The sequence below is a fragment of the Carassius carassius genome, chromosome 37 (genome assembly GCF_963082965.1).
Source record: "Carassius carassius chromosome 37, fCarCar2.1, whole genome shotgun sequence".
NCBI classification, from domain to species: Eukaryota; Metazoa; Chordata; class Actinopteri; order Cypriniformes; family Cyprinidae; genus Carassius; species Carassius carassius.
In genome coordinates, this window is record NC_081791.1 from 14,670,792 (window position 1) to 14,695,235 (window position 24,444).

Sequence of the window (24,444 nt, forward strand, 5' to 3'; positions counted from 1 at the left end):
TATTACAATTAAGTTTCATATTATTAATACAAAAACTGCCAACAGCCTGAATCCCCATAAACCAAAAAATACTGACTGGTTGTCTGTAGCTCCACCCACATCACAGTCACATCCTCTGCAGCCACTGGTGTCATGACTCAAGGCCCAGTGCTCAGGCTGTAGGAAATACACATAAAACACAAACCAGTGTTATATATACTAATAAAAATGACTCATAAACCACAATATGAGATTAAATATTCAGATTATTTACTTCAAAATACTGAGGCAAAACCATGGTAATTCTATGATATTCTGAAACCATGCAGTGCTGATCAATAACCATAAGCAAATAAAATGACAAAAATGGTAAAGAATTACCATGATACATATCCATAAAGTGAAGTGACATGACTCTACTACTAGAGATATTTATTACTTGTCTAATTTCAGGATGCAGCTCTTCCTTTTATTCCATTTTAAGCTGTGTGAAAACCTACACCATCCTCCATAAACCCTTGGGCTAAATGCAGACATACGGCTCTACTGTAAAGTAATGACTCTTAGTTCATGTTACCACAGTAGAGGGGATACGAGGTACCAGGAAGCATGCAATGCCAACTGATGACTGATTATTAAATGTTCTCACAGAGGTGTATGGGGAATAATAAGCAACTAAAGAGGCAAACTTTTTTTGCTTTACTTACCAGACATTGGTTGCAGCTGTGTCCAGTGACAAGGCGTTTGCAGAAGCAATCTCCGCTAACAGGGTCACATTGAGAACTACCAGACACTGTACCCCTGGGGTCACATTTACATGCTAAAGTAGACCAGTGAAAGAAACAGAGAATGATTGAGTATCAAGAGAAAAACATACCAGAAAAATGTTCTTTAAAAAGACACAGAGCCATTTAACTCCTTGCTAACTTGGACTAAAAAAACTGTGGCCTGAAATCTGGGGATAGTAAGATTTTTGAAAGAATATAATACTTTTCAGTAAGGATGCATTAAATTAATCAAAAGTGGCAATAAAAGATTTATATTTCTAATATATTCTGATCTTTTGAAGTTTCTGTTCATCAAAGCATACTGGAGAAAATTTTTTGATCTTAATGAACATAAAAATAAAAAAAAACAGACACCAAACTTTTGATTGGTTAGTTATATCTATGCTATTGTGTCTTTTATTGTTCATTATGAATTCCCTCTGTTTATATTTAGATTACCTTCATTTGTTCAGATACCATCAGCAGTCATATAACGCTCACCTAAAGTTAGTCTTTAAAAACACTAAAAATTGAATGACACTACTTAATGTAACTTTCAGCAAATCTCAAAATGAATATCCCATTCTTCATCCTGTACATTATAATGTTATGACACCAGAATTCAATTATCATTTAGGTGACTGATTTTTTGTGCTTTATTTTGAATATATTTAGAGCAAAAAATTTGTGTCTGTTTATGGGTTATCAGTGATAACTTAAATAATTGGTATTAGCTTGCACTTACGTTGGCAGCCGCGAGGATCACTAGCACTGAGCCCAAAGAAACCAGGCTTGCATTTATCACAGCGTGCTCCTTCGACGTTGTCTTTACAGCGGCACTGCCCAGCGATCATGCGCAAAGAGGGGTCATCATGCCCATCACAAATGCCACCGTTCAGAGAACCATCTGGGTCACAGTCGCAGGCTAGCAGAGAGAACAGATAAAAGCAATCATATACTGTATAATTCTTAAATGTTTATGTTTAGTATCTAGCTCCTTACCCACACAGACTCCAGGGTCTCTGATGTCTTTAGTTGGATCCTGATAGTAAAAAGGTTTACAGGTCTCACAGTTGCGACCCATGGTGTTGTGGAGACAGTTGTCACACACACCTCCACTGACGTTTCCTGTAGCCAGATACACTGCCATGTCAAAATGACACTGGTTGGAGTGACCGTTACAGTTGCATTCTGGGAAAAAGAGGAAAGTGTTAACCATGACATAAGAGGTGCATGTCTCTATGCACATTATGAGCTACATGATTATAATCATTCATAATTACTTTTGCAGGCATTAGTGTTACGGCCCTCAGCTGGTCTCCAGGGCAGGTCATTATAGAAGTCATCACACTGTTCACAGTTCAGTCCGTTGGTGTTGTGTTTGCACACACACCTCCCGTGTACCTAGAGATGGTCCATGTTAAAATTATATACTGCTTTGTCTAAACAGACTAAATATAAATATATAAATAAAGCACTGCTAGTGTTTAATTTAAGCATCACTACGTTTTAATGTACACTATGAAAAATTGATATTTATTTTGAGATTTGCTAAAGATTACATTTAACAGTGTTAAATTATGTTAAAAAAAAAAAAAACCTTAAATGGTTTATTAAATGACAGCAAAGGCAATTGTAATTGTAAAAATAGGGAAAATTAGCATGTGCAAATAAATATCTAATATTCAACAAAACCATTACATCTAAAAAACCTCCAGTATTGTCTGATAACCGATTTGGTAGCAATATATAATGCTTACCCATAACCTGCTACAGTTCAGTAACTCACCATGCCCTCAATGTCATCCCTGATGCCGTCAATAGGAGCACATTCGGAGGCGTGGCCATAGCAGAAGCAGTTGCCCCTGACAACCAGCTCATATATGGCATAGTAGTATTTCTCTTTGATCTCGGTCCGTGAGTCCAGCAGGTTATCACCCAGAGTGTGCAGCTTGGTGAAGTTCAGACGGAGATTAGTGATCTTTAGCTGGTCTGCAATTTAAATATATTGGGTTTAGTGGAGGATAGGGGACCTTAAACCAAAGACAAGGACACTAATGCCATTTTTGATGTAAGAATGGATGGAAAACAGCATAAAAGCTATAGAGATTAGCAGGCATGAACTAGCTTTCAAAGGTTTGGTTTTTGGGTAATATTATTTTCTTTTTATTTAAGAAAAATGAATACTTTCATTTAGCATGGATTTTTTAAATTGATCAGAAGTGACGGTAAATATATTTAGGCACACTGTATGATGCCTAAATGACAATGGTTGATGGGAAAAATCAGGATCACACCAAAACATCATCAACCACACAGTCACGACCACCCAATTATGAGAATATCCTCCTACCCTTGTAAAAAATATCCCTAAACCCTGTTAGCCCGTGACCTCTGACCCCTTCTCCCCTGAGCCAATGGCCTTCTCCTCAGTGGGAGGTTGCAGTCAGCTGAGCGTGGAGGCCTTTAGCAGAAGTGTGGCGCATAGACTCCTGTTACGCTTCACAGACACTCAATGAAGTGGGACTTGTGTGATTTATAAGATAAACAGTTGCAGGGAAAATTCTTGGAGATGTGTGTGTGTGTGTGTGAGGGGCTTATATCTGAACATCAGAGATCGGCGAATGCAGCTCCTGTGCACAAGCTGTTTGTTCCAGTCATGCTCTAGTCTAGATGTTCAGTATAACAGAAAGTGAGAGCCACACAGAGAGTGTGAGATCAATTTATACACACTCACACTGTGTGTGACTGAGAACTCACAGCTGTATGGAAATATTACACTGACCAGCTGAACCAGGAAGTTCCTCATCAGCATACTCTGCTAAACACACTGTGAGGGTTCTTGGGTTCGACACACACTGGGTCATCAAGGTCAAACAATATTGTTTGACCATCCAACAAAACCTTGTTCAATCTGTTTCAATTCAATCAATTTTGTTTGTACATTAGTGCACATTTATAATTTGTTTATTTTCCATTATTTTGCAAATCTCAGTTTTTATTTTCATTTTATAGCATGTTTACCTTTTTTTTGTTAATTTTATTAAGTTTTTAGTGATGTCAAACGATTAATTGCGATTAATCGCATCCAAAATAAAAGTTTTTCTTTACATAATACATTTATGAGCTTGATTAGCTTGATTAATTTTGAGTGTAACTGGGTACTAGTGATGCGTGGGTCGTCTCATAACCTGCGGATCCCGCGGGTAACCCATGGGTCGGGTTGGTGCGGGTAAAGAAATTGTCACTTTATTTGAGGGGTGGGTTGGGGCAGGTCATTAAAAACTAAATTAAAAAATCCATGTATATTGCGTGCAATTCCCTATAGCCTATATTAAATATGTGGAATATCTATTTTCATATTTTATTAGGTTCTTTGTTGAGGTTACAATACAAAGTCCTATATAACAGTGTAACTTGCGTGATGACCCCGATGCACGGGTCGTCTAACCTATGGACCCTTCGGGTAAATACATTTTACTTTTTTTCGCGGGGCAGGCTGAGGTGGGCCAAATAATTTCCGAAAAGTGGGACCCGTGGGTTGGAAAAAAACCTGACCCGCGCATCACTACTGGGTACCTCTTAGTTTAGTTTAGAACATGCAACCACAATTATGGAAAGACTACTGACTTGACAGTTGTCCAGAAGATAATCATCAACACCCTCCACAAGGAGGGTAAGACACAGAAGGTCATTGCTGAAAGGGCTGGCTGTTAACAAAATACCGTATCAAAATATGTTCATAGAAAGTTGACTGGAAGGAAAAAGTGTGGTAGGAAAAGGTACACAAGTAACAGGGATGACCACAGCCTTGGGATGATTGTCAGAAAAAGCTGATTCAAGAACTTTGGAGAGCTTCACAAGGAGTGGACTGAAGCTGGAGTCAGTGGATCAGGAGTCACCACACTCAAACACAGGAAAAGGGCTACAGCTGTCACATTCCTAGAACCAAGCCACTCCTGAACCAGAAAATAACATCTGAAGCATCTCACCTGTGGTAAGGAGAAAAAGAACTGGACTGTTGCTCAGTGGTCCACAGTCCTCTTTTCAGATGAAACTAAATTTAGCATTTCATTTGGAAATCAAGGTCTGGAGTCTGGAGGAAGACTGGAGAGGCACAGAATCCAAAGTCCAGTGTGAAAGTTCTGAAGTCAGAGATGATTTGAGTGCCGTGACGTCTGCTGGTGTTGCTCCATTGTGCTTTATCAAGTCATAAGTTAATGCAGTCATCTAGAGTCCTGCAACGGGTTGGGTACCCGTGGGTACCCGCGGACACCCGCATAAAAGTGGCTGAAATGGGTGGATTTCGAAATTCCTAAAATTCACGGGTGGGGATGCGGGCGGAAAATTAACTCCTTGCGGTCTGGTAGTAGCGCGGATGAAAAATATGTACAATATTTGTATGTCTAAATTACCATTACACATACGCAACAACGATATGACATTTGACCCATCACGTCACAACCACTGCGACAGTGCGAAAGCACTGCGAGAGAGAGAGACTTTTCCACAGCTGGATTTGTAATTCAAGAACGGAGAACGCAACTTAAATCTGGGACTGTGGACGATATCCTTTTCCTGCACAGTAACCTTGAGGGAAAGTAAATGCATAGTTTGTGAGTGACAGGCTCAGGTTGTATTTGTTCTTTTTTTTTTTTTCATTAATAGGTCTATTTGCGTATAGTTTAAAAGTGCATATAAGTGCGTATAAAAGCGCACTTTCGTTTCATTAGCACATTAATGACACTGTTGTGATGTTGACAGAGGTGCGAGATAAAAAATAAAGCACTTTAATTTTTTAATGATTTTAGCGTGTGTGATTTATCGCGGGCACGAATCGGATAACGGGCCAAATATTAACGGGTCTGGGCGGGTGCAGATTTAATTTTTATATTATCACAGGTGAAGGGTCGGATCTGGTGCTGAACTTTGCAGGTACGGGCGGGTGCGGGTCTCCAAAAATGGACCCGTGCAGGACTCTACAGCCATCTACCAGGAGATTTTGACCTTTTCTCACCTGACCTGAACCTCACAGGGAATCTTTGGAGTATTGTGAAGAGGAAGATAAGTAACATCTGACAAACAATACAGAGGAGCTGAAGGCTGCTATCAAAGCAACCTGAGCTTCAACAACGCCTCAGCAGTGCCACAGGCTGATCGCCTCCATACCATGCCGAACCGAAGCAGTAATTCACGCAAAAGGAGCCCAAACCAAGTATTTAGTGCATATTTAAACCTGCTTTGGAGATCTTAAACATTTCTGTTTTGTAAATCTTATTTTGATTTATCTTTGAGAAAATATCCAAAGTTTTTGAGATACTGATTTCTTTATTTTCCTAAGCTGTAAGTCATAACCACAAACTCTTTAAATATTTCAGTTTGTGTGCAATGAATCTAGAATATAAGAAAGTTAGCTTTTTTTAATTAAATGACAAACAATAAAGAACTTTTCTATGATCCTCTATGACTTTTCTATAAAACTTTTTGAGATGCACCTGTATACACATGCATGTTTGTGTATTTATATATACATAATAAATATACACAGTACACACACATATATTATGTAAACAAAAACTTTTATTTTGGATGCGATTAATCGTTTGACAGCACTAATAGTTTTATATTTTTTCTGCAAATTCAATGTGCATATGTGTATGCAACTCTTATGCACACACATATGAGTAAAAATGTGCAAAGGAAATCTGAAAGGGGGAAGAAGAGACAAAAGAAATATCTAGAGAGTATATGATATGTACTGTAGAGCACATCTTGTTCATTATGTACTAAATGTCTCATCCGAAATGTTAATTAATTTAGATTTAAGTTACTTCTCGGCTAACAAGTCCATATGCTCCTTTACATTTTCTTTGTCGATAAGTTATGCAAAAGTTAAAACATATAAACAGTAAATGGATGAAATATTTAAATACAAAAAGTTTATTAAGATCCAGCCATTGCCTAAATAAGCTCCTGGTAACCATAGCTACTTCATTTTAACAGCAGAGATATTTTTATTTTAAAAAACTGCTTTTAAATTACATATATTAATGTAATGGAAATAACACTTGCAATGAATGCTATTTGTCATATAAGAAGAAATCAGACTAAAAAAGATTCGGCTGTTACCAAGTGAAGACCTGTTCATTAAACATACAGCCTATTATAAGAAAGGTTGGTCATTATGTTCTAAGGAAATACTTTAGGTTAGCCAGTTAACGTACAGGAACAAAGACCTGAGGGGGGGAAACAGCTTCTATTTTCTATTTCTTTTATTTGAGATTCCTCCATTTGACATGTACTAAAGAGGCAGGATGGAGAGCAGCAAACAGGAATTTTATTCAGTTGGAGGTTAATTTTGTTAAGCTTCACTTACTCTGAATGTTGGGGCTGTAAGGGTCTTCGATCTGGATTGCAGGGTCAAGAACACGATAAATCACCTGAGCGGAACGAAAGTGAAGGTCAACAAACAAATGAACTGACAAATTAACAAAGTCTTCCAACTGAATATCTCTCACCTCTCCTTCTGTAGACGGCTCGATGTCCGAATACCTGGACTCGCAGATGACATCATCAACTTTACGAAGAGGACCAGGGGAAATTCCTGGGAAGGTGGACTCACAGTCGAAGGAGAAGTAACGGTACACCTGCCAGGTTCGGCCAAAATCTGCAGATCGCTCAATCAACATGGCCGCTGGACGGAAAGTCTGTGTACAGTATGAGGTCAGTTATGGGGTGTTTAAAAGGCGATATCTTAAATGACAAAAAAAACTTTCTTACCTTAAAAGTCATGATGAGATGAGTGAAGTGAAACTCTGCCTCCAGATCCAGCTGAAGGTAAACGTCAGACTTTCCTGAAGAGAGAAGACAGTTCCACATTAATAATTTAATTTCTGCTCTTTTTTTTACTTTATTTTACCATTTATTTAGTTAATTATGTGGCTTTGATTTAAAACTGTGGATTTTGATTGCTATTATACTTTTGATGAAACTACACCATCATAAAACATTTTCACACACTTATTTATTAGTTTATTAAGTTTGTCTACTAAAGAGTGGACATACATGCACCACAGACCATTTTTGTCATTTTATTTCATTTTAATTGATTTCTATTAAATTGCAAACTTTCATTTAATTGCTAGCATTTTATGTTTCCTATATACATTTAAATAATATTTTCATACTTTTTGCATAACAAATTTGAAGCTTGATTGGAAATGATGCACAATAAACATACCTTAATTGACCTGATGTCAATGCAACCAACAAATTAAATTACTAAACACACACACGCACACACACACACACACACACACACACACATATATATATATTAGGGATGGGACGATAACCGGTTTTATCGATAACCGTGATAAAATGTGCTGAAGGTTAGTAATATCATTTAAAAATGAATTATCATTAAAACCGTGTTTGATTATTGTTTTATTAGTTGTTTGTTGATTATTAAATATACAACTTGCTGAAAATCAACTATTTTTGAACACTTTCATCTCGTTTCAACAAAACCGTGATAATATTGATAATCGTGATAATTTTAGTCACTATAATCGTGATATTAAATTTTCATACCATCCCATCCCTAATATATATATATATATATATATATATATATATATATATATATATATATATATATATATATTGTCCAAACAGTAGTGTTGCTGTGAGTAAGAATTTGCTATGTTGGTTCAATATTTTCACAACAAATGACTTCAAACATGTGATTTTTATTTTACTTCTGAAAGCATTCTGTAATATCAAAAAGTAAACATCTCAGACAGAGCCTATGGACTTTTATTTAAACTCATCTTTGCTAGCAGATTGCCGGTGTAACCCAGAATACACGTAAAGCACAATAACAACACAGGGACTGCAGTGAACAAGATCATATATTTTCCTTCCTGAACCACTTTATCTGGGAATTTAATAAGGCTCTGAATAACAATGCACAACAATATGCACATTCAAACACAGTGTCCTACAGTGACTGAGCAGAGCTAGAAATAGATGGGATGGGTTTAACAATCTACCTTTGTTCTGTTCAGCTATTACTTTGACAGTTCATTATTCATCTGGAGGTACAGACGGTCTGTATTCTGCAGAGCTGGCACCATATAGAGCTCACCTGTGCCTCCCTGCATTACCATTACAAAGCTGTAACTCAGTCCACTGCAACGTCCCTTGGTTTGACTGCTGGATTTAACCTGCGTTTCATAATCAACAGCTAAACAGGAAGGAAAGGGACGTGGAGGAAAAGAGAGACAGGTTGTACCAGAGCTGAAGAGAATGAGGGGGAGAGGCCAGCAGAGGTGAAGTAGAGCACAAAAGGAAATTGACTGAATGGCTTGCTGTTTTTTCAATACAGGTTTTAGTGTTTGGCTGGAGGAGGAAGTCGTTAAGCCTCAATCCAGAGCACATGCCAAAGAGCCAAGACCACTCTCATGTAGCACCTGTTTTTTTCCTATAGAACAAGTGATACAGACACCATAAAGAAATATAGACATAAGGCAGTTTCTACAAACAAGGTACATAAGAGTGAGTGAAATAATAGTAGGGTACATTATAGGCCCTGAAGTAATTTAATTTAATTCAATTTAATTTAATTTAATTTAATTTAATTTAATTTAATTTAATTTAATTTAATTTAATTTAATTTAATTTAATTTAATTTAATTTAATTTAATTTAATTTAATTTAATTTAATTTTTCTTTATTTCTTTTCTCTTCATCAGGGCAACTTTTTTTAACATTGTAAAATAGTTATCAATACTTCACCTGAAAAAATAAATCACGAAAAAAGCCAGTGTTAAAAATAAGACCAAGCTAAGCTGTCACTAAGTAGGGGGGAACTAGTTCTGGACCAAATGTTGGTTTCTAGTTTTTGATAAAAATGTACATTTTCCTTAAATTAAGGAAAATACGTATTTGATCGCATTCTCTAATTATTTATTAAAGCCTTAAAAAGTACACTAAATTGGACCAAAATGTACTATATCCATTGTCCGCTCAATAACGATATAGGGGTCATGACAGGGGTCTACTTGTGAGAAACACTCTACAAGTGTTGAACAACTGATCTACTGTTCATTATATGACATTGTTACAGAAAAGTTACTGAAGCCATAGCAACCTGGAGCAAAAATAGAGACATTTCCTGTGAACGCCCATAATTCATTCCCTAACTAAGAAGACACACAGGGGTTTACTCTCTTTAACTATAAAAGGAACTCTTAAGATGTAAAGAGGTATTGTTTTATTGTTATTTTTTAAATGTTTTTATTAATTTAATGAATGAATTAATTAATTTTTTTTTTACAGTAGGGGGCAATACTGAGAGTTATATTGAGGGCACAATACAATGTGAAATAAAAAATAAAAAAACCTTTTTGATTTAACTCATACTGCTACTTGTTGGAAAAAGTGAATTGTTACTGAAGATAACTAGATCAGATGACTACAGATAACTGTCATGCTATGGAAAATGCAGTTAAGTTAGCATAGTCACTATTTTTAGTTTCAGCCCACAAGTGCACGTAGCACAGTAAACAAATGCTATGAGTGAATTAGGTTCAGGTATTAGCCTGCAGCTTTTTCTTGACCTCTTCAAGTTTTCTGTCATTCCATCTTTTTTCTCTTCCATGTTCTGCTCTATTAGAGTTTTGTTTCCCTCTTTCATTCTCTCTATGTGTATGCCAGCAGCAGGCTGTGTCTGTAATTATCTGTAATACTGCAGGGTTTAGGGAGTGTGTGTCAGCGGAGCCTGGACATCTGAGCCAAGTCAACTAACAGCCTTCCTAAGAGTTTTCTTCTTTAATATACTTTAAAAAAGAATTTATAAAACAGAACTCCAGTCTTTAGTTTCACATGATCCTTCAGACATTTGGTTATCAGGAAACTTTTCTTTTTATTATCTATGTTGAAAAGGTTGTGCTGCCTAATATTTCTGCAGAAACTATAATACATTTTATTTCAGGATTCTTTTATTAAAAGAAAGTTTACATCATAAATGTCTTTACATCATAATAGAGCAACTTTTATTTTATTTTTTTTTTATTTTTACTAAATCTTACTGAACCCAAATTCTGAGCAATAGTGCACATTAAAAAATTATTCATAAATATTTATTTAGAGTGATTTACCCCAGCACTTGGCTTCATTCTGAGTGCATGTACCTCTCTCCCTCAGCCTCTGTGTTATTAATAGTTGCCCTAAACATCAACTTTCTAATAATACATGTGAATCGTTTCCAGTCCTTTCCAAGCAGCTGGGTTTGGAGGGCTCAGAGAGGCAATCAAATTTCCTGGCAACATATTACTCTACATTTGACAAATGAAACCAAACGGATGTGTGGATTTCCATCAAAACATCACTGAAGCTGCAGATTAGCACATATGGTTTTTTACATGCATTAATTAATAGTTGGCTGAGGTTGAGCTGCGGTGGACATGAATATCCAACTCTGACCTATATCTGTCTTATAAAGTATAAAAACCCTAAAAAACTATAGCTGATTATGGACGTTCTTGCTCTCTCACCATTCTCAGACTGCCACCAGGACTTCTTGCGGTGTGCTTTGAAGGTGGTGATGACATTCTCAATGCGGTGACTCATGAGGTTGGAATAAGGATCATAAGGTCGCCGTGAATCACAGTGGAAACACTTCTTCTCTTCCTAAATAAGGTCAAGGGTCAAAAATGAAAAGGATCAGCTCTTCACAAAGTGTGTGTATAAATATGTCTCACTGTCGGTGAGAACTGGGGTTTGCTCTACCTGCAGATGGCTGACAATGCAGTAGGGTTCTCTCCTCCGCAGGCCACAGGTGGATGAAGCTTTCAAGTTCGTCTCTCGACCCACCAAAAGGTCACCGGTTGCAGGGTAACAGCTTCCATGGGCACAACCGTGGGCAAAATCAGGCTCCTGTGCGCTGGCCGCTGACAGGACTTTCAAGAAAGAAATAGACATGATGAGCAAAACATGATTGTATTTTTAATGCTGTTCAAATAAAACCTTCAGTTTTCTTTTATATATATATATATATATATATATATATATATATTACATGTATTATATATTATTTTAATCTAATCTATTTTAATATATTTTAATCTAATCTAATAAAGTGTGTGTGACAAAGACAGCAGTTACGAGATTTCAAGTATCAGAATAACCTTTTACAACACCCAACAGCTGCTAAACATTCCTGCCAGTGTCCCAAAAAAACCCTGTGTGAGATGATGTTGAGATTTCCAGTAAAGAAAGCTGGGACTGCTTCAGACAGGTGCTGTGATACACACATACATTAAAAATTGCATAATTGGTCTTGATGGATTTCTAGCTTTTAACCTCAGAAATTAAATGTAAACTAACACACAAAGAGAATTAGGAGATCGTCACATGAATGGACTTGAAGAGCCTGGGAAAACTCTTGTTTACAGCATTTATCCATTAGAGATCAGTGTCATCAACACAAGACAGCTGCGTCTGTCTGGCACCATACCATCTCTCACCCGTCTGCCACCAGATATACACACACACACACACACACATACAGCAACACACCCACCTGGAGCCAAACTCCAAAATAAAGCCTTACAGTAAACTGCAGGAACTGATGGGAAAATGCCTAAAAAATTATGAACTGAAACTCAAGGGACAACCATGTCAAGTCCAGATACACTAAATTCAATTACTGAGCAATGACAAATCTGGTGCTGGTATTACATTTAATCTTTCTGGCAGTGTGTTGAACCACAAAATAGTGAGAAAGTGGACAGGAGCTGAGTTATGGGAAACAAAGACTTTAATGTGAGTGAGAGGCAGAGGAGTTTCCCTGTTAAAGGGATAGCTCACCCAAAAACCCTGTCATCATTTACTCACCCTCATGTTGTTTAAACCTGCAAGACTTTTTTCTGTGGAACACAAAACTTTTTGAAAAATGTCTCAGTGATATCTCAGTCATCAATGAAAGTGAATGGGTTCCAGTGTTGTTTTGGACCTCACTGATTTACACTGTATAGAAAAAAATAATTTGGTCTTCCATACAGGTTTGGAACAACATAAGGATGTGTAAATGATGACAGGATTTTTGAGTAAACTGTCCTTTTAAATATTCTTGGCTATACAAGATCAACAGGTGGCAAGAGCAAAACAAATTGATGGATGGAAGAAGAAACATTCACTTATGGAATTGACAAGTGGAAATAGTTTCTCATTCTCATTGCCACACTCACAGTGAGCTATGATATTAAATGGTGACAGCGAGAACAGAGAGTCCATACTGTTGTTGTATTTTTATGATGCTCAAACCAAGTGTCATAAATACAGTTTCATAGTATGTCTGAGGGTTTCTTTGAGAAAGCTGCCCCTCAGTCAGTGTGTGTGCCACTCTCTGCTCCTGCCTTACATGGACAAGCTCTCAGGAATGTGGGAGGACAACTGGCAAGGCAGAATACCTCAGAGCTAACAAAGACCTGCTGTTGCCTTACTGTACTGGCTGAGGAGATCGCAAATTAAAGACCCTGCAGCCAAGGTTTCAGAAATACATCAAATGTATACCATTATTTTACATTATACAGAATGTACTGATTACAATCAATGTATACTGTGAAATGAAACTAATTACTCTTAACTTTTGATAGACAGACGTATTGGATGGATAGATGGATAAAGACAGACAGACAGAAAAGCAGACAGACAGACAGATAGATAGATATATTAGACAAATTGATAGATAGATAAATGACTAGACAGACTGAGAAACACACAGACAGACATATATGGAGAGACAGGTCAATAGACAGAAAAACACAGACATTCAAAACAGACTCAAGGACCGTATCAGAGATGGTGAATGTGAATCTTAATAAAATGATAAGGGGAGTTTGTTTAGACAGTTTTAAAGAAGTTTGTATGGATATAGGAATATGTGGTCTTTGTCAAACCCACATAAATATTCTAAAGTCTGTAACAGCGTCAGAGTCGGCTGATATATTTTTCTTGCAGTGAAAAAGGGGGGTCTGCTATGGGGGCTGTGCTGTGGTCCTGACAAGGCTCACTGACACAGAATAGACAAACTCAGTCTCAGCGTGGTATAGTGCAGCCTGGTGTAAGGCAGAGTGTGTTATCTATATCTCTGAAAACACAGCTACACTGATTGTGGACCGACCATATCCCATGATGCTCTCTGGTGTCCTGTTTGGACTGTCTGAGCTAATCTCCTAGTAAGACCCAGAGAATGAGACAAATAGAAGGCTACTCTTTCGCTGTCTTTCTCTCTCAAACACCTTTTTTCTTCTGAAAAAAAAAACCCTTCTTTTATCTGTTGTCTTCAGTTTCTGCTGGTCAGGGTTTGGCTCAGTGTGCCAGGTAGGGATAATCACAGCTGGGACTGTCCGCTTTGTTCAAGAGCTCTACTTTTTTCATCCTCTTACATTTCTGCCCCTCTCAGCTTTCAGAGGGAGATTGTTCCCAACCAGGGAAGGCAGAGAATCACCTCCTTGTGCCTGGCTCTAACCCCAGAGAGCCATTTTAATCCTGGGGACTATTCATTTGACGAGAATGGAAAAAGTGACACTAACATGGCACATTCTTCAGCAGCTGAGTGACAGAAAGCAGCCGGTCACTTCCTAAATAGTACATTAAGAAGCACGGACGCCACTCTGAAACATTTTTTAAGCTGGGCTCAATACTATATAAATACTCACAATAGCAGAACAGCCACTACACAAACTACAATGGACATGCCAACAGCAAACACCATTTTAGATTTAAAATCCTTGTAATCAGCATTTCCTCTGCTTTCTTCTGACATACAGATCCTCCTCGACTCATGTGTACACCTGTTTTCAGAATGTAGAAAATGTTATCCTGAGGTAAGTATTCTCTAGGGGAGGGGAACAGATTTGACCAGGGACGAATGGATGGATGGACGGAAGCCACTATTCCTAAATACGTGCCACCCTTACAGACCCTCTGAGTGACAAAACTTCACCCCCAGATCTGCACACAAGGTCTCTAGCATAGCATCACTATATGTTTGAGTGATATGGTACATGCTAAGGATGAAAACCAAACAATTGAGAAACATAAAAGTTATTGAAAATGTCACTTGATCAATTTATTGCACCCTTGCTGAAAACAAAACAAAAAAACATTTCTTGCAAAAAACAAAACAAAGAAAACTTTGAATGGTAATGTCTATATACTCAGAAATAATTAATATATTATAATTTATCTATTATATAAATATATTTTAATATATTTTTTACACATGATTTAGAGAGTAGGTTTTAAACAACAAATCGATACATCCTCAATGCAAAGATGTTCTTACATTTTTAGGTGTGGATTGAGTATTTCAGTAATTTTTTGGCCTCTGTGTGAAACAAGGACAGAAAGGTAGACAACAGCGGACATGAGCATAGCTTTTTGGTGTGACAGTGAAATGACCACTGTTTCCTTACAGTCCTGACCACTGTCACAGCCTCAGCTAGACATGACAGAAATGATGATGCAGCATTGAGATGCCCTTGTGGGCAAATGTGAAATATAGAGAATACATGTGGATGCAGGATATTGCTGCTGCATTTGTTACTCCCTTTGCACTGAGTTTATTTTGGCACTGTGAGTCTAGTTAGTCTGACGAGAGGTGTCTGCTATTTGGAGCCCACTGCCCAGTCTCAAAGTCTGCTCTCTCTCCTCTAACCCTGGTGCTATTTCCAGCTCTTGTCATATCTAGCTCCTCTCCGGTCACACATCCACATACACCCTTCCAGATGCCCCATGCTATGGCTCCTTCTCTGACCAAAACAGCTACAGCACTGATAGATCCATTCACACCATCATACAACTGCACATGCTGTGTAAAACTGGTTGAGAGTAGTTACGCAAAAATTTAGAGTAATCATGCCTGGTTATAATGCCGTTTCATGACAACTATAAGCTCACAACCCAGAAACCAAAAATTCCCTGCTGGAACGAAACAGCAAAGTGGCAATGAACTGATGTCATCAATCAGAGACATCAACAAACATATAATTAGCCTTCAGGTATTTGTTTTTGAATTTACATTTTGAATTTTGTTTTTGAATTTTTTTCCTGATGAGAATAAAGGAGGAAGGATTAACTGTGTTCTTGACCTGATTACATACTTTACAACATTAATAAAGTCAATTGCTAAATGTCAAATTTAACATTAACCTAGATCATAAATGTTGTATTATGAATGCATTAACTAAGGTTAAAAAATTTAACCTTATTGTAAAGTATTAGTAAATTCTAAGTTGAAATGGTGAAAGTTTCTGGAGTGGTTCCAGCTTGTTAAAGAGGATGTTCTGTGGGCAGGTACTCTGGGGAAAACAGGTACAGCTGAGCATGAATTATAATGTGCTGCACACTTTCCCTCGACCTGCACGAGAGATGAGATCATTCTTCATTCCCCTCAGGACTGCTTGTTAAAACACTCATATACTGACAGTCACATATGGAAGTATATACAGCTGCGACACACACGTTCACATCTGGAGTAAGCATGAAGTATGACAGGATTCAGGAAAAGGTCATAGGACCAAGAAAGTATGCTAAATGTAAAAGAATGTGAGAAAAGTGGTTCAATCTGTGAACAAATCATTCCTTTGAGTCAAATCTTTTCAATGAGTTCAGACCACAAATCCATCCTGAATGATTTGTTCAGAAGAAAAACTAGCCTATCCTTTTTAAAGCATAGTAACCAGAAGTACCATAGTGACATTTTTGAACAGAATTTTTTTTTATTTTATTAAACTATTCCTTTAACGACAGAACTTTTTTCTTCGTTTTCTCACTAACATTGTTGCATGTTTTTGATATGCAATCCAACTGCTCGCTCTCTCTACAATCGTCTTCCCTAAGGCAGAAATCTTATTCAGCTCGACTCATATAAACAGACGTATTTCTTCCCCTTACATTTCACCACCTCTCCACCCCCTGTATTCGTCCTTTCTTCTATTTTCCCTCCTCCGCCACCTCAAAGCTCTATCAGAACATTGTGTTGCCCCATTGTTCTGCGGTGTTCAGCAGCGACAGTATTCAGGCGACTCTATGGATCACAGCCACTGGCTTCTACCTGTGTCCCCACCACACAGCTGTTCACTGGGGGACCTATGATCCCAGCACACATCAGAGGAATGAAAGAAGTCACAAGGCAAACAAGCAGAAGAAAGAGACTGAAAGTAGGAGAGTCAAAAGGGATTTCTGCAGTTTCCTCTCCTCCACTCACACCAAAGCATTGCCTTGATGAAACTTATGAACAAAGGTTCCTTACAGCTTTTCATGTTCTTTTCATCAAGGCTTTCTTTTTATTTCATGTTTTTTTCTCTCTCCCTCATTCTGAAAGAAAAAACAGCTTAATTGGATTATTTCATGATTTTTTTTGGAGAAAGACTATGATTGAATTTTAGGGTCTTATATTTTTAATGTTTTTGAAAGAAGTTTCTTCTGCTCATCAAGCCTGCATTTATTTGATCAAAAATACAGAAAAAAACAGTAATATTGTGAAATATTATTACAAATTAAAATAATAGTTTTCTATTTGAATATAATTAAAATAATTTATTCCTGTGATGCAAAGCTGAATTTTCAGCATCATTACTCCAGCCTTCAGTGTCACATGTAACAACCAGTCTATCACATGACCCCAAATTACTGACCAGTAGTGTATATTGTTATTACAAAATATTTATATTTTAAAAACATAGCTTCTTCTTTTTTTTTTTTTTTTTTTTTTTTATCAAAGTATCCTAAAAAAGTATCACATGTTCTAAAATAATATTAAGCAGCAGAACTGTTTCCAACTTTGATAGTGAATCATCATATTAGAATGATTTCTAAAGGATCATGTGATAATGATCCTAAAAATTCAGCTCTGCATCACAGAAATAAATGATAATTTAAAGTATAATAAATTTAAAAACAATTATTTTAAATTGTAATAATATATCACAATATTATATTTTTTTCTGTATTTTTGATCAAATAAATGCAGGCTTGGTGAGCAGAAGAAACTTCTTTCAAAAACATAAAAAAATATTATTGTTTCCAAACTTTTGGTCTGTACTGTATATATATATATATATATATATATATATATATATATATATATATATATATATTTGTGCTGGACAATGATACAAATATTTTAGTGTGATTAATCACATAATTGTCTGCGATTAATTGCAATTAATCTCATTGTTATGAACAAAACTAATAATGCATTAAAAAAGTAGAGTATTGTGCACTTTTTTTATTTAAAAGTACTGCTATATGAACAATACTGCAATAACATTTGGTTTTGCAAACACTTTAAACAAACAAGGTGCTTCTTTACAGCAGTATTCCTTTTACATAGTAGCAGTTAAAATATTTCTTGGAAAATCTTAACATTAATGTAATGCAATTAAATATAAAACAAGCTATTTGCCACTGCCAGGACATTAACGTTTTTATTGAAAATATTTTATACTGTAGTTTGTTATAGAAAAACAAGTTATGCTCAAAGTCCAGAGCCTCGATCATAACATTATATTATCATATTGAATATGAATATTATAATTTTGAATATAGTATTTCTGAGCGGAAAAAGTGATAGATGTCTAAAACAATATATTGTGAGAGGGCCGTGTGTTACCATGTCCCATACGACTCAAAATAATAAACCACAAAGTTAACAAAACAATGCATAAACTGTTTTAAAACTGTAGGCAAAGATAACTAACTGAGCCAATAAAATCACTCAGTAAGAACTGACTAACGTGTAACCATTACCAACCAGGGTGCACATTAATTTTCCATAACTCAGTCAGTTATCAATTATTCCTTATTTATTATCCTTTGAGTGTCTTTGCTCAAAGCAGTACTACCTATTAGCCCAATCAGAGTGCCAATTCTAGGCACAATTGACTTGAATAATTTCTGTCTGCTTAACAGTAGAAATGTAAGATTAACCGCAAGCCGGTTGAAATCGATTCAAATATGTGACGATTCAAAAACGGTTGAGATGCCAAACAAATCGCGATTCAATTAGGCATAGGAGTTTATAAGAATTTAGGTCTGAGGGGAACTTACTGTCTTTAGAAACATTTATTTCCTTTCATCTTGCCTCTGTAGAATGCATATTAAAGTTCATAAGTGCAGCGCTGCTTTGTTTACAGCGGAAACCAAGGAAACGCTTAAAGCACCACCTGCTGGCAGAGAGTTAATCTGCATCTCATTCACTTCGTCTATTGTTCCTGTTTGATCCAGATATTTTTATGTATAGTTTCACAAAACTGAAAACCATTCTGTTTTTACTTCAAATTTCGAAATGATATCTCATTTAGATGAAAAAATTCTCATGTTGCATGTATACAGCATCTTTCGTTGGATCATGATTACAATGCAATGGTTGCCTCTAATTTTAAACGGAAAAAACACAGACAAAGCCTTTTTTTTGTTTATATGAAGAGATTTATTTTATTTGCGTTACTTATTTATTTGATTTTGGGCTTGTTTTGGAATTTCTGTTTAGTTTTGTTATTTACATTTACATTATATTACAATTTTGGCATTTAGCAGACGCTTTTATCCAAAGTATGAGGACAATAGAAGCAATCAAAACCAACAAAAGAGCAATAATATGCAATATATAATTATAGTTTTATATTTCAATTTCACAAAAGAAACGTGCAGCATTTTGTCCAAGCAATAATAAAAGGAAACATTTAATTTATAATATGTCAAATCTAACTGTGTAAAAAAGAAAATCGTGAATTCAAAATATTGAATCGAATCGTGAGTTGAGTGAATCGTTACATCCCTGATTAACAGGGAGCCATGACTGTCTGAGAACAATGTTGTCAGAGTCACGGAATCTGTGAACAGTTCAAAGGCCTTTAAAATTAAACTCAAACATGCAGGCAGCAGATGGTAAATGTGAGAGGAACTAAATAAGAGCATCTCCTCATCGGCTGTCTGCCTCCCACAAGCCTGCTACTTTCATTAGAGCCTCACCAAAAATAACACTCCCACTGCTCTGCCTCCAACACCTCCACATTCTCTCCAGCTTTATCAATCCTCGCAGACACAGTGGCTCCTGTTGAGCCCTGCATCACATCACCTACACAAAACTTACAGCGGAGGACAGCTGGACAGTAACACCTGGTAACACTAAATGATAAAAAAAGATATGGAAAACTGTAAATGCACTGAGGTGACAGTATTTAATGAGCAAGGTCAGCAGTATAAATGGCAATTTCTCAGTCCAGACTGTAACTCTTAGCAGTATATGTACAAAACAAACCTGGAATATAACCTTGTAGTCTCTTTAAAAGGCACTATTAATAAAATGCTCCTTTATATTTTAAAATGAAAAAGTTTGATGTAACTCAAACATTCCTTCCAAGCCCAAAAGGCCAATTTATTTAAACTAAACAGCAAATAAATATACATTTATATATATATATATATATATATATATATATATATATATGTATGTATGTATGAAGTAATAAGGAGAAGGCTAAGTCTGTCAAAACTTGTGCTGAGCACTTTAAGATGAAAACAGGGTTCACAATTATTTGCAAATAATTACATACTTTTATTCAAATAACTAATACAACTTTTAGCCTACTAAATGTAATGCATCAAAATTGACTATCAAATGAACTATTTTGATAAGCTCATGTAAATGTGCTATTGAGAATTAATATACTAGAATTTATTAATTTAAATGAATTTGTTATTTCAAATCACAAACCCACTGAAGGTCCTACTGAATATCCCTAATGTCAAACTCCAAGTTGCAATACCATGGATTAAAGGAAGTGGTTTTAGTTGGTTTTGGCACTTGGTTTTAGTGTGGAGCATCACAAGTCAACTGAACTGTCTACTGAGACGTCGACAGAACAGACTTCAGCTATATAAGCAGGTGCAAATGATTCATGGGCCTAGTGGGGGGGGTCAGGCTCAAAAACATTTGGTGAATGATTAAACTTGGCTGTACACATTTAAATGCAAGAAATGTATGAGTTCCTACATATATAATGTAAGAGAGGTATAAGATAAGGTTAAGACTTGTGGCTCAAACCTATTTTGCTTATGAAGTACATCTAAACATGGATATTCAAACACATAATGTTAATCAATCTTCTCCACTTGAAAAATATGAAACACATGCATATGGAATGATATTCCGGACATTATTCAAAAGGAATTGCAAATTGTATTTAATATTTTAATAAAGGCAAATGTGGTAATTAATATTGCTATTTAAATATGACAGGCTCATAGCTCGTAAGATATGGGAAACACAATTGCAAACGGACTTTGCATTTATTTTTTAAATTTGGCAGACACTGTGGGTTCGCTTAAACGAAAATGCAAACGGCTTCCACAAATTGAAAAAGCAATTGCAAATACAATTTGCAATTCCTTTTGAATAAAGTCCGGAATATAATTCCATACTTGCAGATCAAAATAAATTGGTACAAAATAAATTGGTAATGTAAAACTGAATATGGAAGAGATTTAATAAGATGGATAGATAGATTATATTGTATAGAACTTATATATGTGACCCTGGACCACAAAACCAGTCATAAGGGCAAGTGTTTGGAAATTATTATAATTTAATAAATAAAAGCTTTCCATTTTTGTATGGTTTGTTAGTACAGGACAATATTTGGCTGAGATACAATTATTTGATATCTGGAATCTGAGGGTGCAAAAATATCTAAATACTGAGAAAATCACCTTTAAATGTGTTCAAGTCATAAGCAATGCATATTACTAATCAAAAATTAATTTTTAATATATTTACAGTAGGAACTTTTCTAATTATCTTCATGGAACATGATTTTTACTCATCATCTTACTTATCAATATTTTTTTTTTTTTTGCCAAAAATCAATAATTTTGACCCATACAATGTATTGTATGTAATGTATTGCTACAAATATAACTGTGCTTTTTATGACTGGTTTTGTGCTCCAGGGTCACATATAATACATAAAACTTACTATTATTTTGTGTGTGTGTGTGTGTGTCAGTGTGATAAACTTGTTAATAAAATCAGCTGTCTCTAAAAAGGTGCATAGAATAAGCAGAGAGAATTGCCCCATAACAACAACAAAAATGTACAAAAAATATTTACATACTATTAATTATAAGTGGTTGCTAATAATACATTAAGATTAAACTTAAGATATTAAGAATAATAACTACATGAATAAATATTGAGTCTTGCTCTAATAACAGCACATAGACATGAAAGGATTTTGTGATTCATGATACACTTACCACAGATGAACAGTAAGGGAAGCGCGCGCATGGCTTTATGATGAGTTCCCTTCAACTGCCGCGCGCCTCTGAAATATGAAAATCACTAATGAGCTGTCACACAACTTCAGCTTATCAAATATATAACTACTATACAAAGTGTACTGTCATATAAAACCTTCAGTAATAAAACACAAACATAGGCATGTATTAACTAATGCTGGAAGCGCGTACTCACGTTTACTGTGATTTTATCGATGGTCAAGCTGTTCTTTAAACCATTGAGACTTTGAGCACTATCACAGTCAGGCGGACTTTCTCAAGTCCTGTTACAGCCGTGGAAATGACCGATGGAAATCACGAACTGGATTAAAAAGATGTCCGAGATGGGTAAAGCGACACAGTCCTCAGGCAACGCCACAGAGTCATTTAGGAAAAATAATCCACCTCTTATTTTCCGGAGCGCCCACATGAACGCGCGTAGTCGAACAGGAATGCGCGCACTCCTGACTCTCTCAATAACAAGTATAGTGTAATATCCACTTAAATTTTACACCATACAATATAAATTTTAATAGATGTAGGTTTAGGAAAACTCCATTGTCGTTAAAGCAACAATTTCTGTATTTATGCAAATAACTAATGAAAGACTTCAATGTTAAACATTGTCTGGTTATTATGAATACAGCTCACAAAATGGTTTTATTGTTAACTTATTTTAACCAGGTTTTTCGAAACCAGATTTAGAGACCCTCAAAATAAAAATAAAAATCTAGATTTTGTCAGCAAGACTTTATAATCACTTTATTTAAACTCTAAAAAAAATGAATTCATAATATAATGCCTATAAGATCATTAACATTGAATGAAGTATAATATTTTTGACAACACAACACAAAGCCCTGGGTTAAAACCCTGTCTCTAAACTAAACAGCATGCTGACAAAACGTATCCACCACTAAATATATATTTATGTGTCTATTCGTTGTAGCATTATATATGTACATTATAGTACAGAGCTATTGGGAGAAGACAGTCAAACATATGATGTGAAACAAATATGTGATTCAGTGGTATGATATGAATCAAGGCTCGGGGTCAGCTAAAGCCACTGATCCAAACACAGACAGGATTACTCCACAGAAATGAACAGACACAGGAAGGATGATGCAGAGACAGAAAAGCAAATATGCACAACTTTAAAGGTGCAATATATAATGGTAAAACAATCATGAAATTCAGAAATATGCATTAGAACCATAAACATGAAGACTGATATTATGTTTCACTGTAATATGTCCCACTGTTGCACTTTTTCTATATTCTCTATCGCCCCCTCCTGTACTACAAATGTAATACATAAAATAACCGAGGCTGTTTCTGCATATACAGTAAATAAAACAAAACAGTAACGTTGGAATTCCATATCAAAGGTTTAATGTGTTCATATATGTCTTTTACACAATATGAAAAATATGATGTTAGGCACTACAGTGTATAAATGTAACTACAGTTGAAAAGTTTGGGGTCGGTAAGATTTTTCTATTGTCTTTGAAGTCTGCACAGATCTATAAATCAGTAATATTGTGAAATAATATTAAAATTTTAAACAACTATTTTCTATTTTAATACTAAATGAACATTAAGTGTAAATTAAGTGAATTTTCAGCAGCCCTTCAGGATTCTTTGATGAAATATAATATAAATATAATATAAATCTTTTATGACATCCTAAATGTCTTTACTGTCACTTTCGTCAATTTAAAGCATCCTTGCTGAATTAAAGTGTTAATTTCTTTTCCAGAAATCTTCCCACCCCAAACTTTTGAACAGTAGAAGATGATTTTGGCCACTAGTCTACACAACAGTTGGTCTGCAGTTCATTAAGTACAGTGGTCAAATTGTGGTCCATTTTGATGACTGGCTTATTTTTTGTAAAAAAAAATAAAATAAAAAAAAAATAAAAGGCCCTAACAAATATATACCAAAGAGCACCAATACTGAGTTAAGCAAAATTAATCAAATTAATAAACTGACTGTGCACATTAAATTAATAACTGACAGTTCAGTCAGTGGATGTAAGCATTTGTTTCCATTTCTTAGCTAGCAAACAGTCAACTGATTGCTAGTTTCAATAAAATATGAACAAAGAACAAAGAAAAAAAATTATGGGGAAAAAATTTAGGGGGGAAAAAAGACGACTCAAGTCAGGAACAGTGAAAAGGACATCAAATTAGACTTCTGGTATTAGATGGTCCATATTTCACCTTCCGACACTTGAAAAGTTTTGACAACCACTGATTTAGCAGAACGACAATAAGACCTACAGTATAGTACTTTACTCTGAAGTTTGTCAACAATTAAGTAGTGAAGCTGATTAGTAATG

At 35.7% G+C, this 24,444-nt stretch overlaps 1 protein-coding gene across 3 annotated transcripts in view; it reads right to left on the reverse strand.

Moving 5' to 3' along the window:
• The window catches only part of lamb2 (laminin, beta 2 (laminin S)), a 43,554-nt gene extending 21,106 nt beyond the window's left edge, over positions 1 to 22,448 (reverse strand). For 2 of the 3 annotated variants that reach the window (XM_059527684.1, XM_059527682.1), the window contains exons 1-13: positions 22,297 to 22,448; positions 22,080 to 22,147; positions 11,541 to 11,710; positions 11,306 to 11,441; positions 7,527 to 7,600; positions 7,265 to 7,453; positions 7,123 to 7,186; positions 2,536 to 2,738; positions 2,030 to 2,150; positions 1,749 to 1,937; positions 1,492 to 1,671; positions 687 to 799; positions 77 to 156 (exon numbers count right to left, since the gene is read on the reverse strand). In XM_059527684.1, coding sequence (XP_059383667.1) covers positions 77 to 156; positions 687 to 799; positions 1,492 to 1,671; positions 1,749 to 1,937; positions 2,030 to 2,150; positions 2,536 to 2,738; positions 7,123 to 7,186; positions 7,265 to 7,453; positions 7,527 to 7,600; positions 11,306 to 11,441; positions 11,541 to 11,710; positions 22,080 to 22,110 — 1,550 coding nt within the window. In that variant the 5' untranslated portion in view covers positions 22,111 to 22,147; positions 22,297 to 22,448. Of the gene's footprint in view, positions 1 to 76; positions 157 to 686; positions 800 to 1,491; positions 1,672 to 1,748; positions 1,938 to 2,029; positions 2,151 to 2,535; positions 2,739 to 7,122; positions 7,187 to 7,264; positions 7,454 to 7,526; positions 7,601 to 11,305; positions 11,442 to 11,540; positions 11,711 to 22,079; positions 22,173 to 22,296 lie in introns of those variants that run through there. The other variant, XM_059527683.1, reaches the window with a different exon arrangement.
• Between the last annotated feature and the right edge of the window lie 1,996 nt (positions 22,449 to 24,444).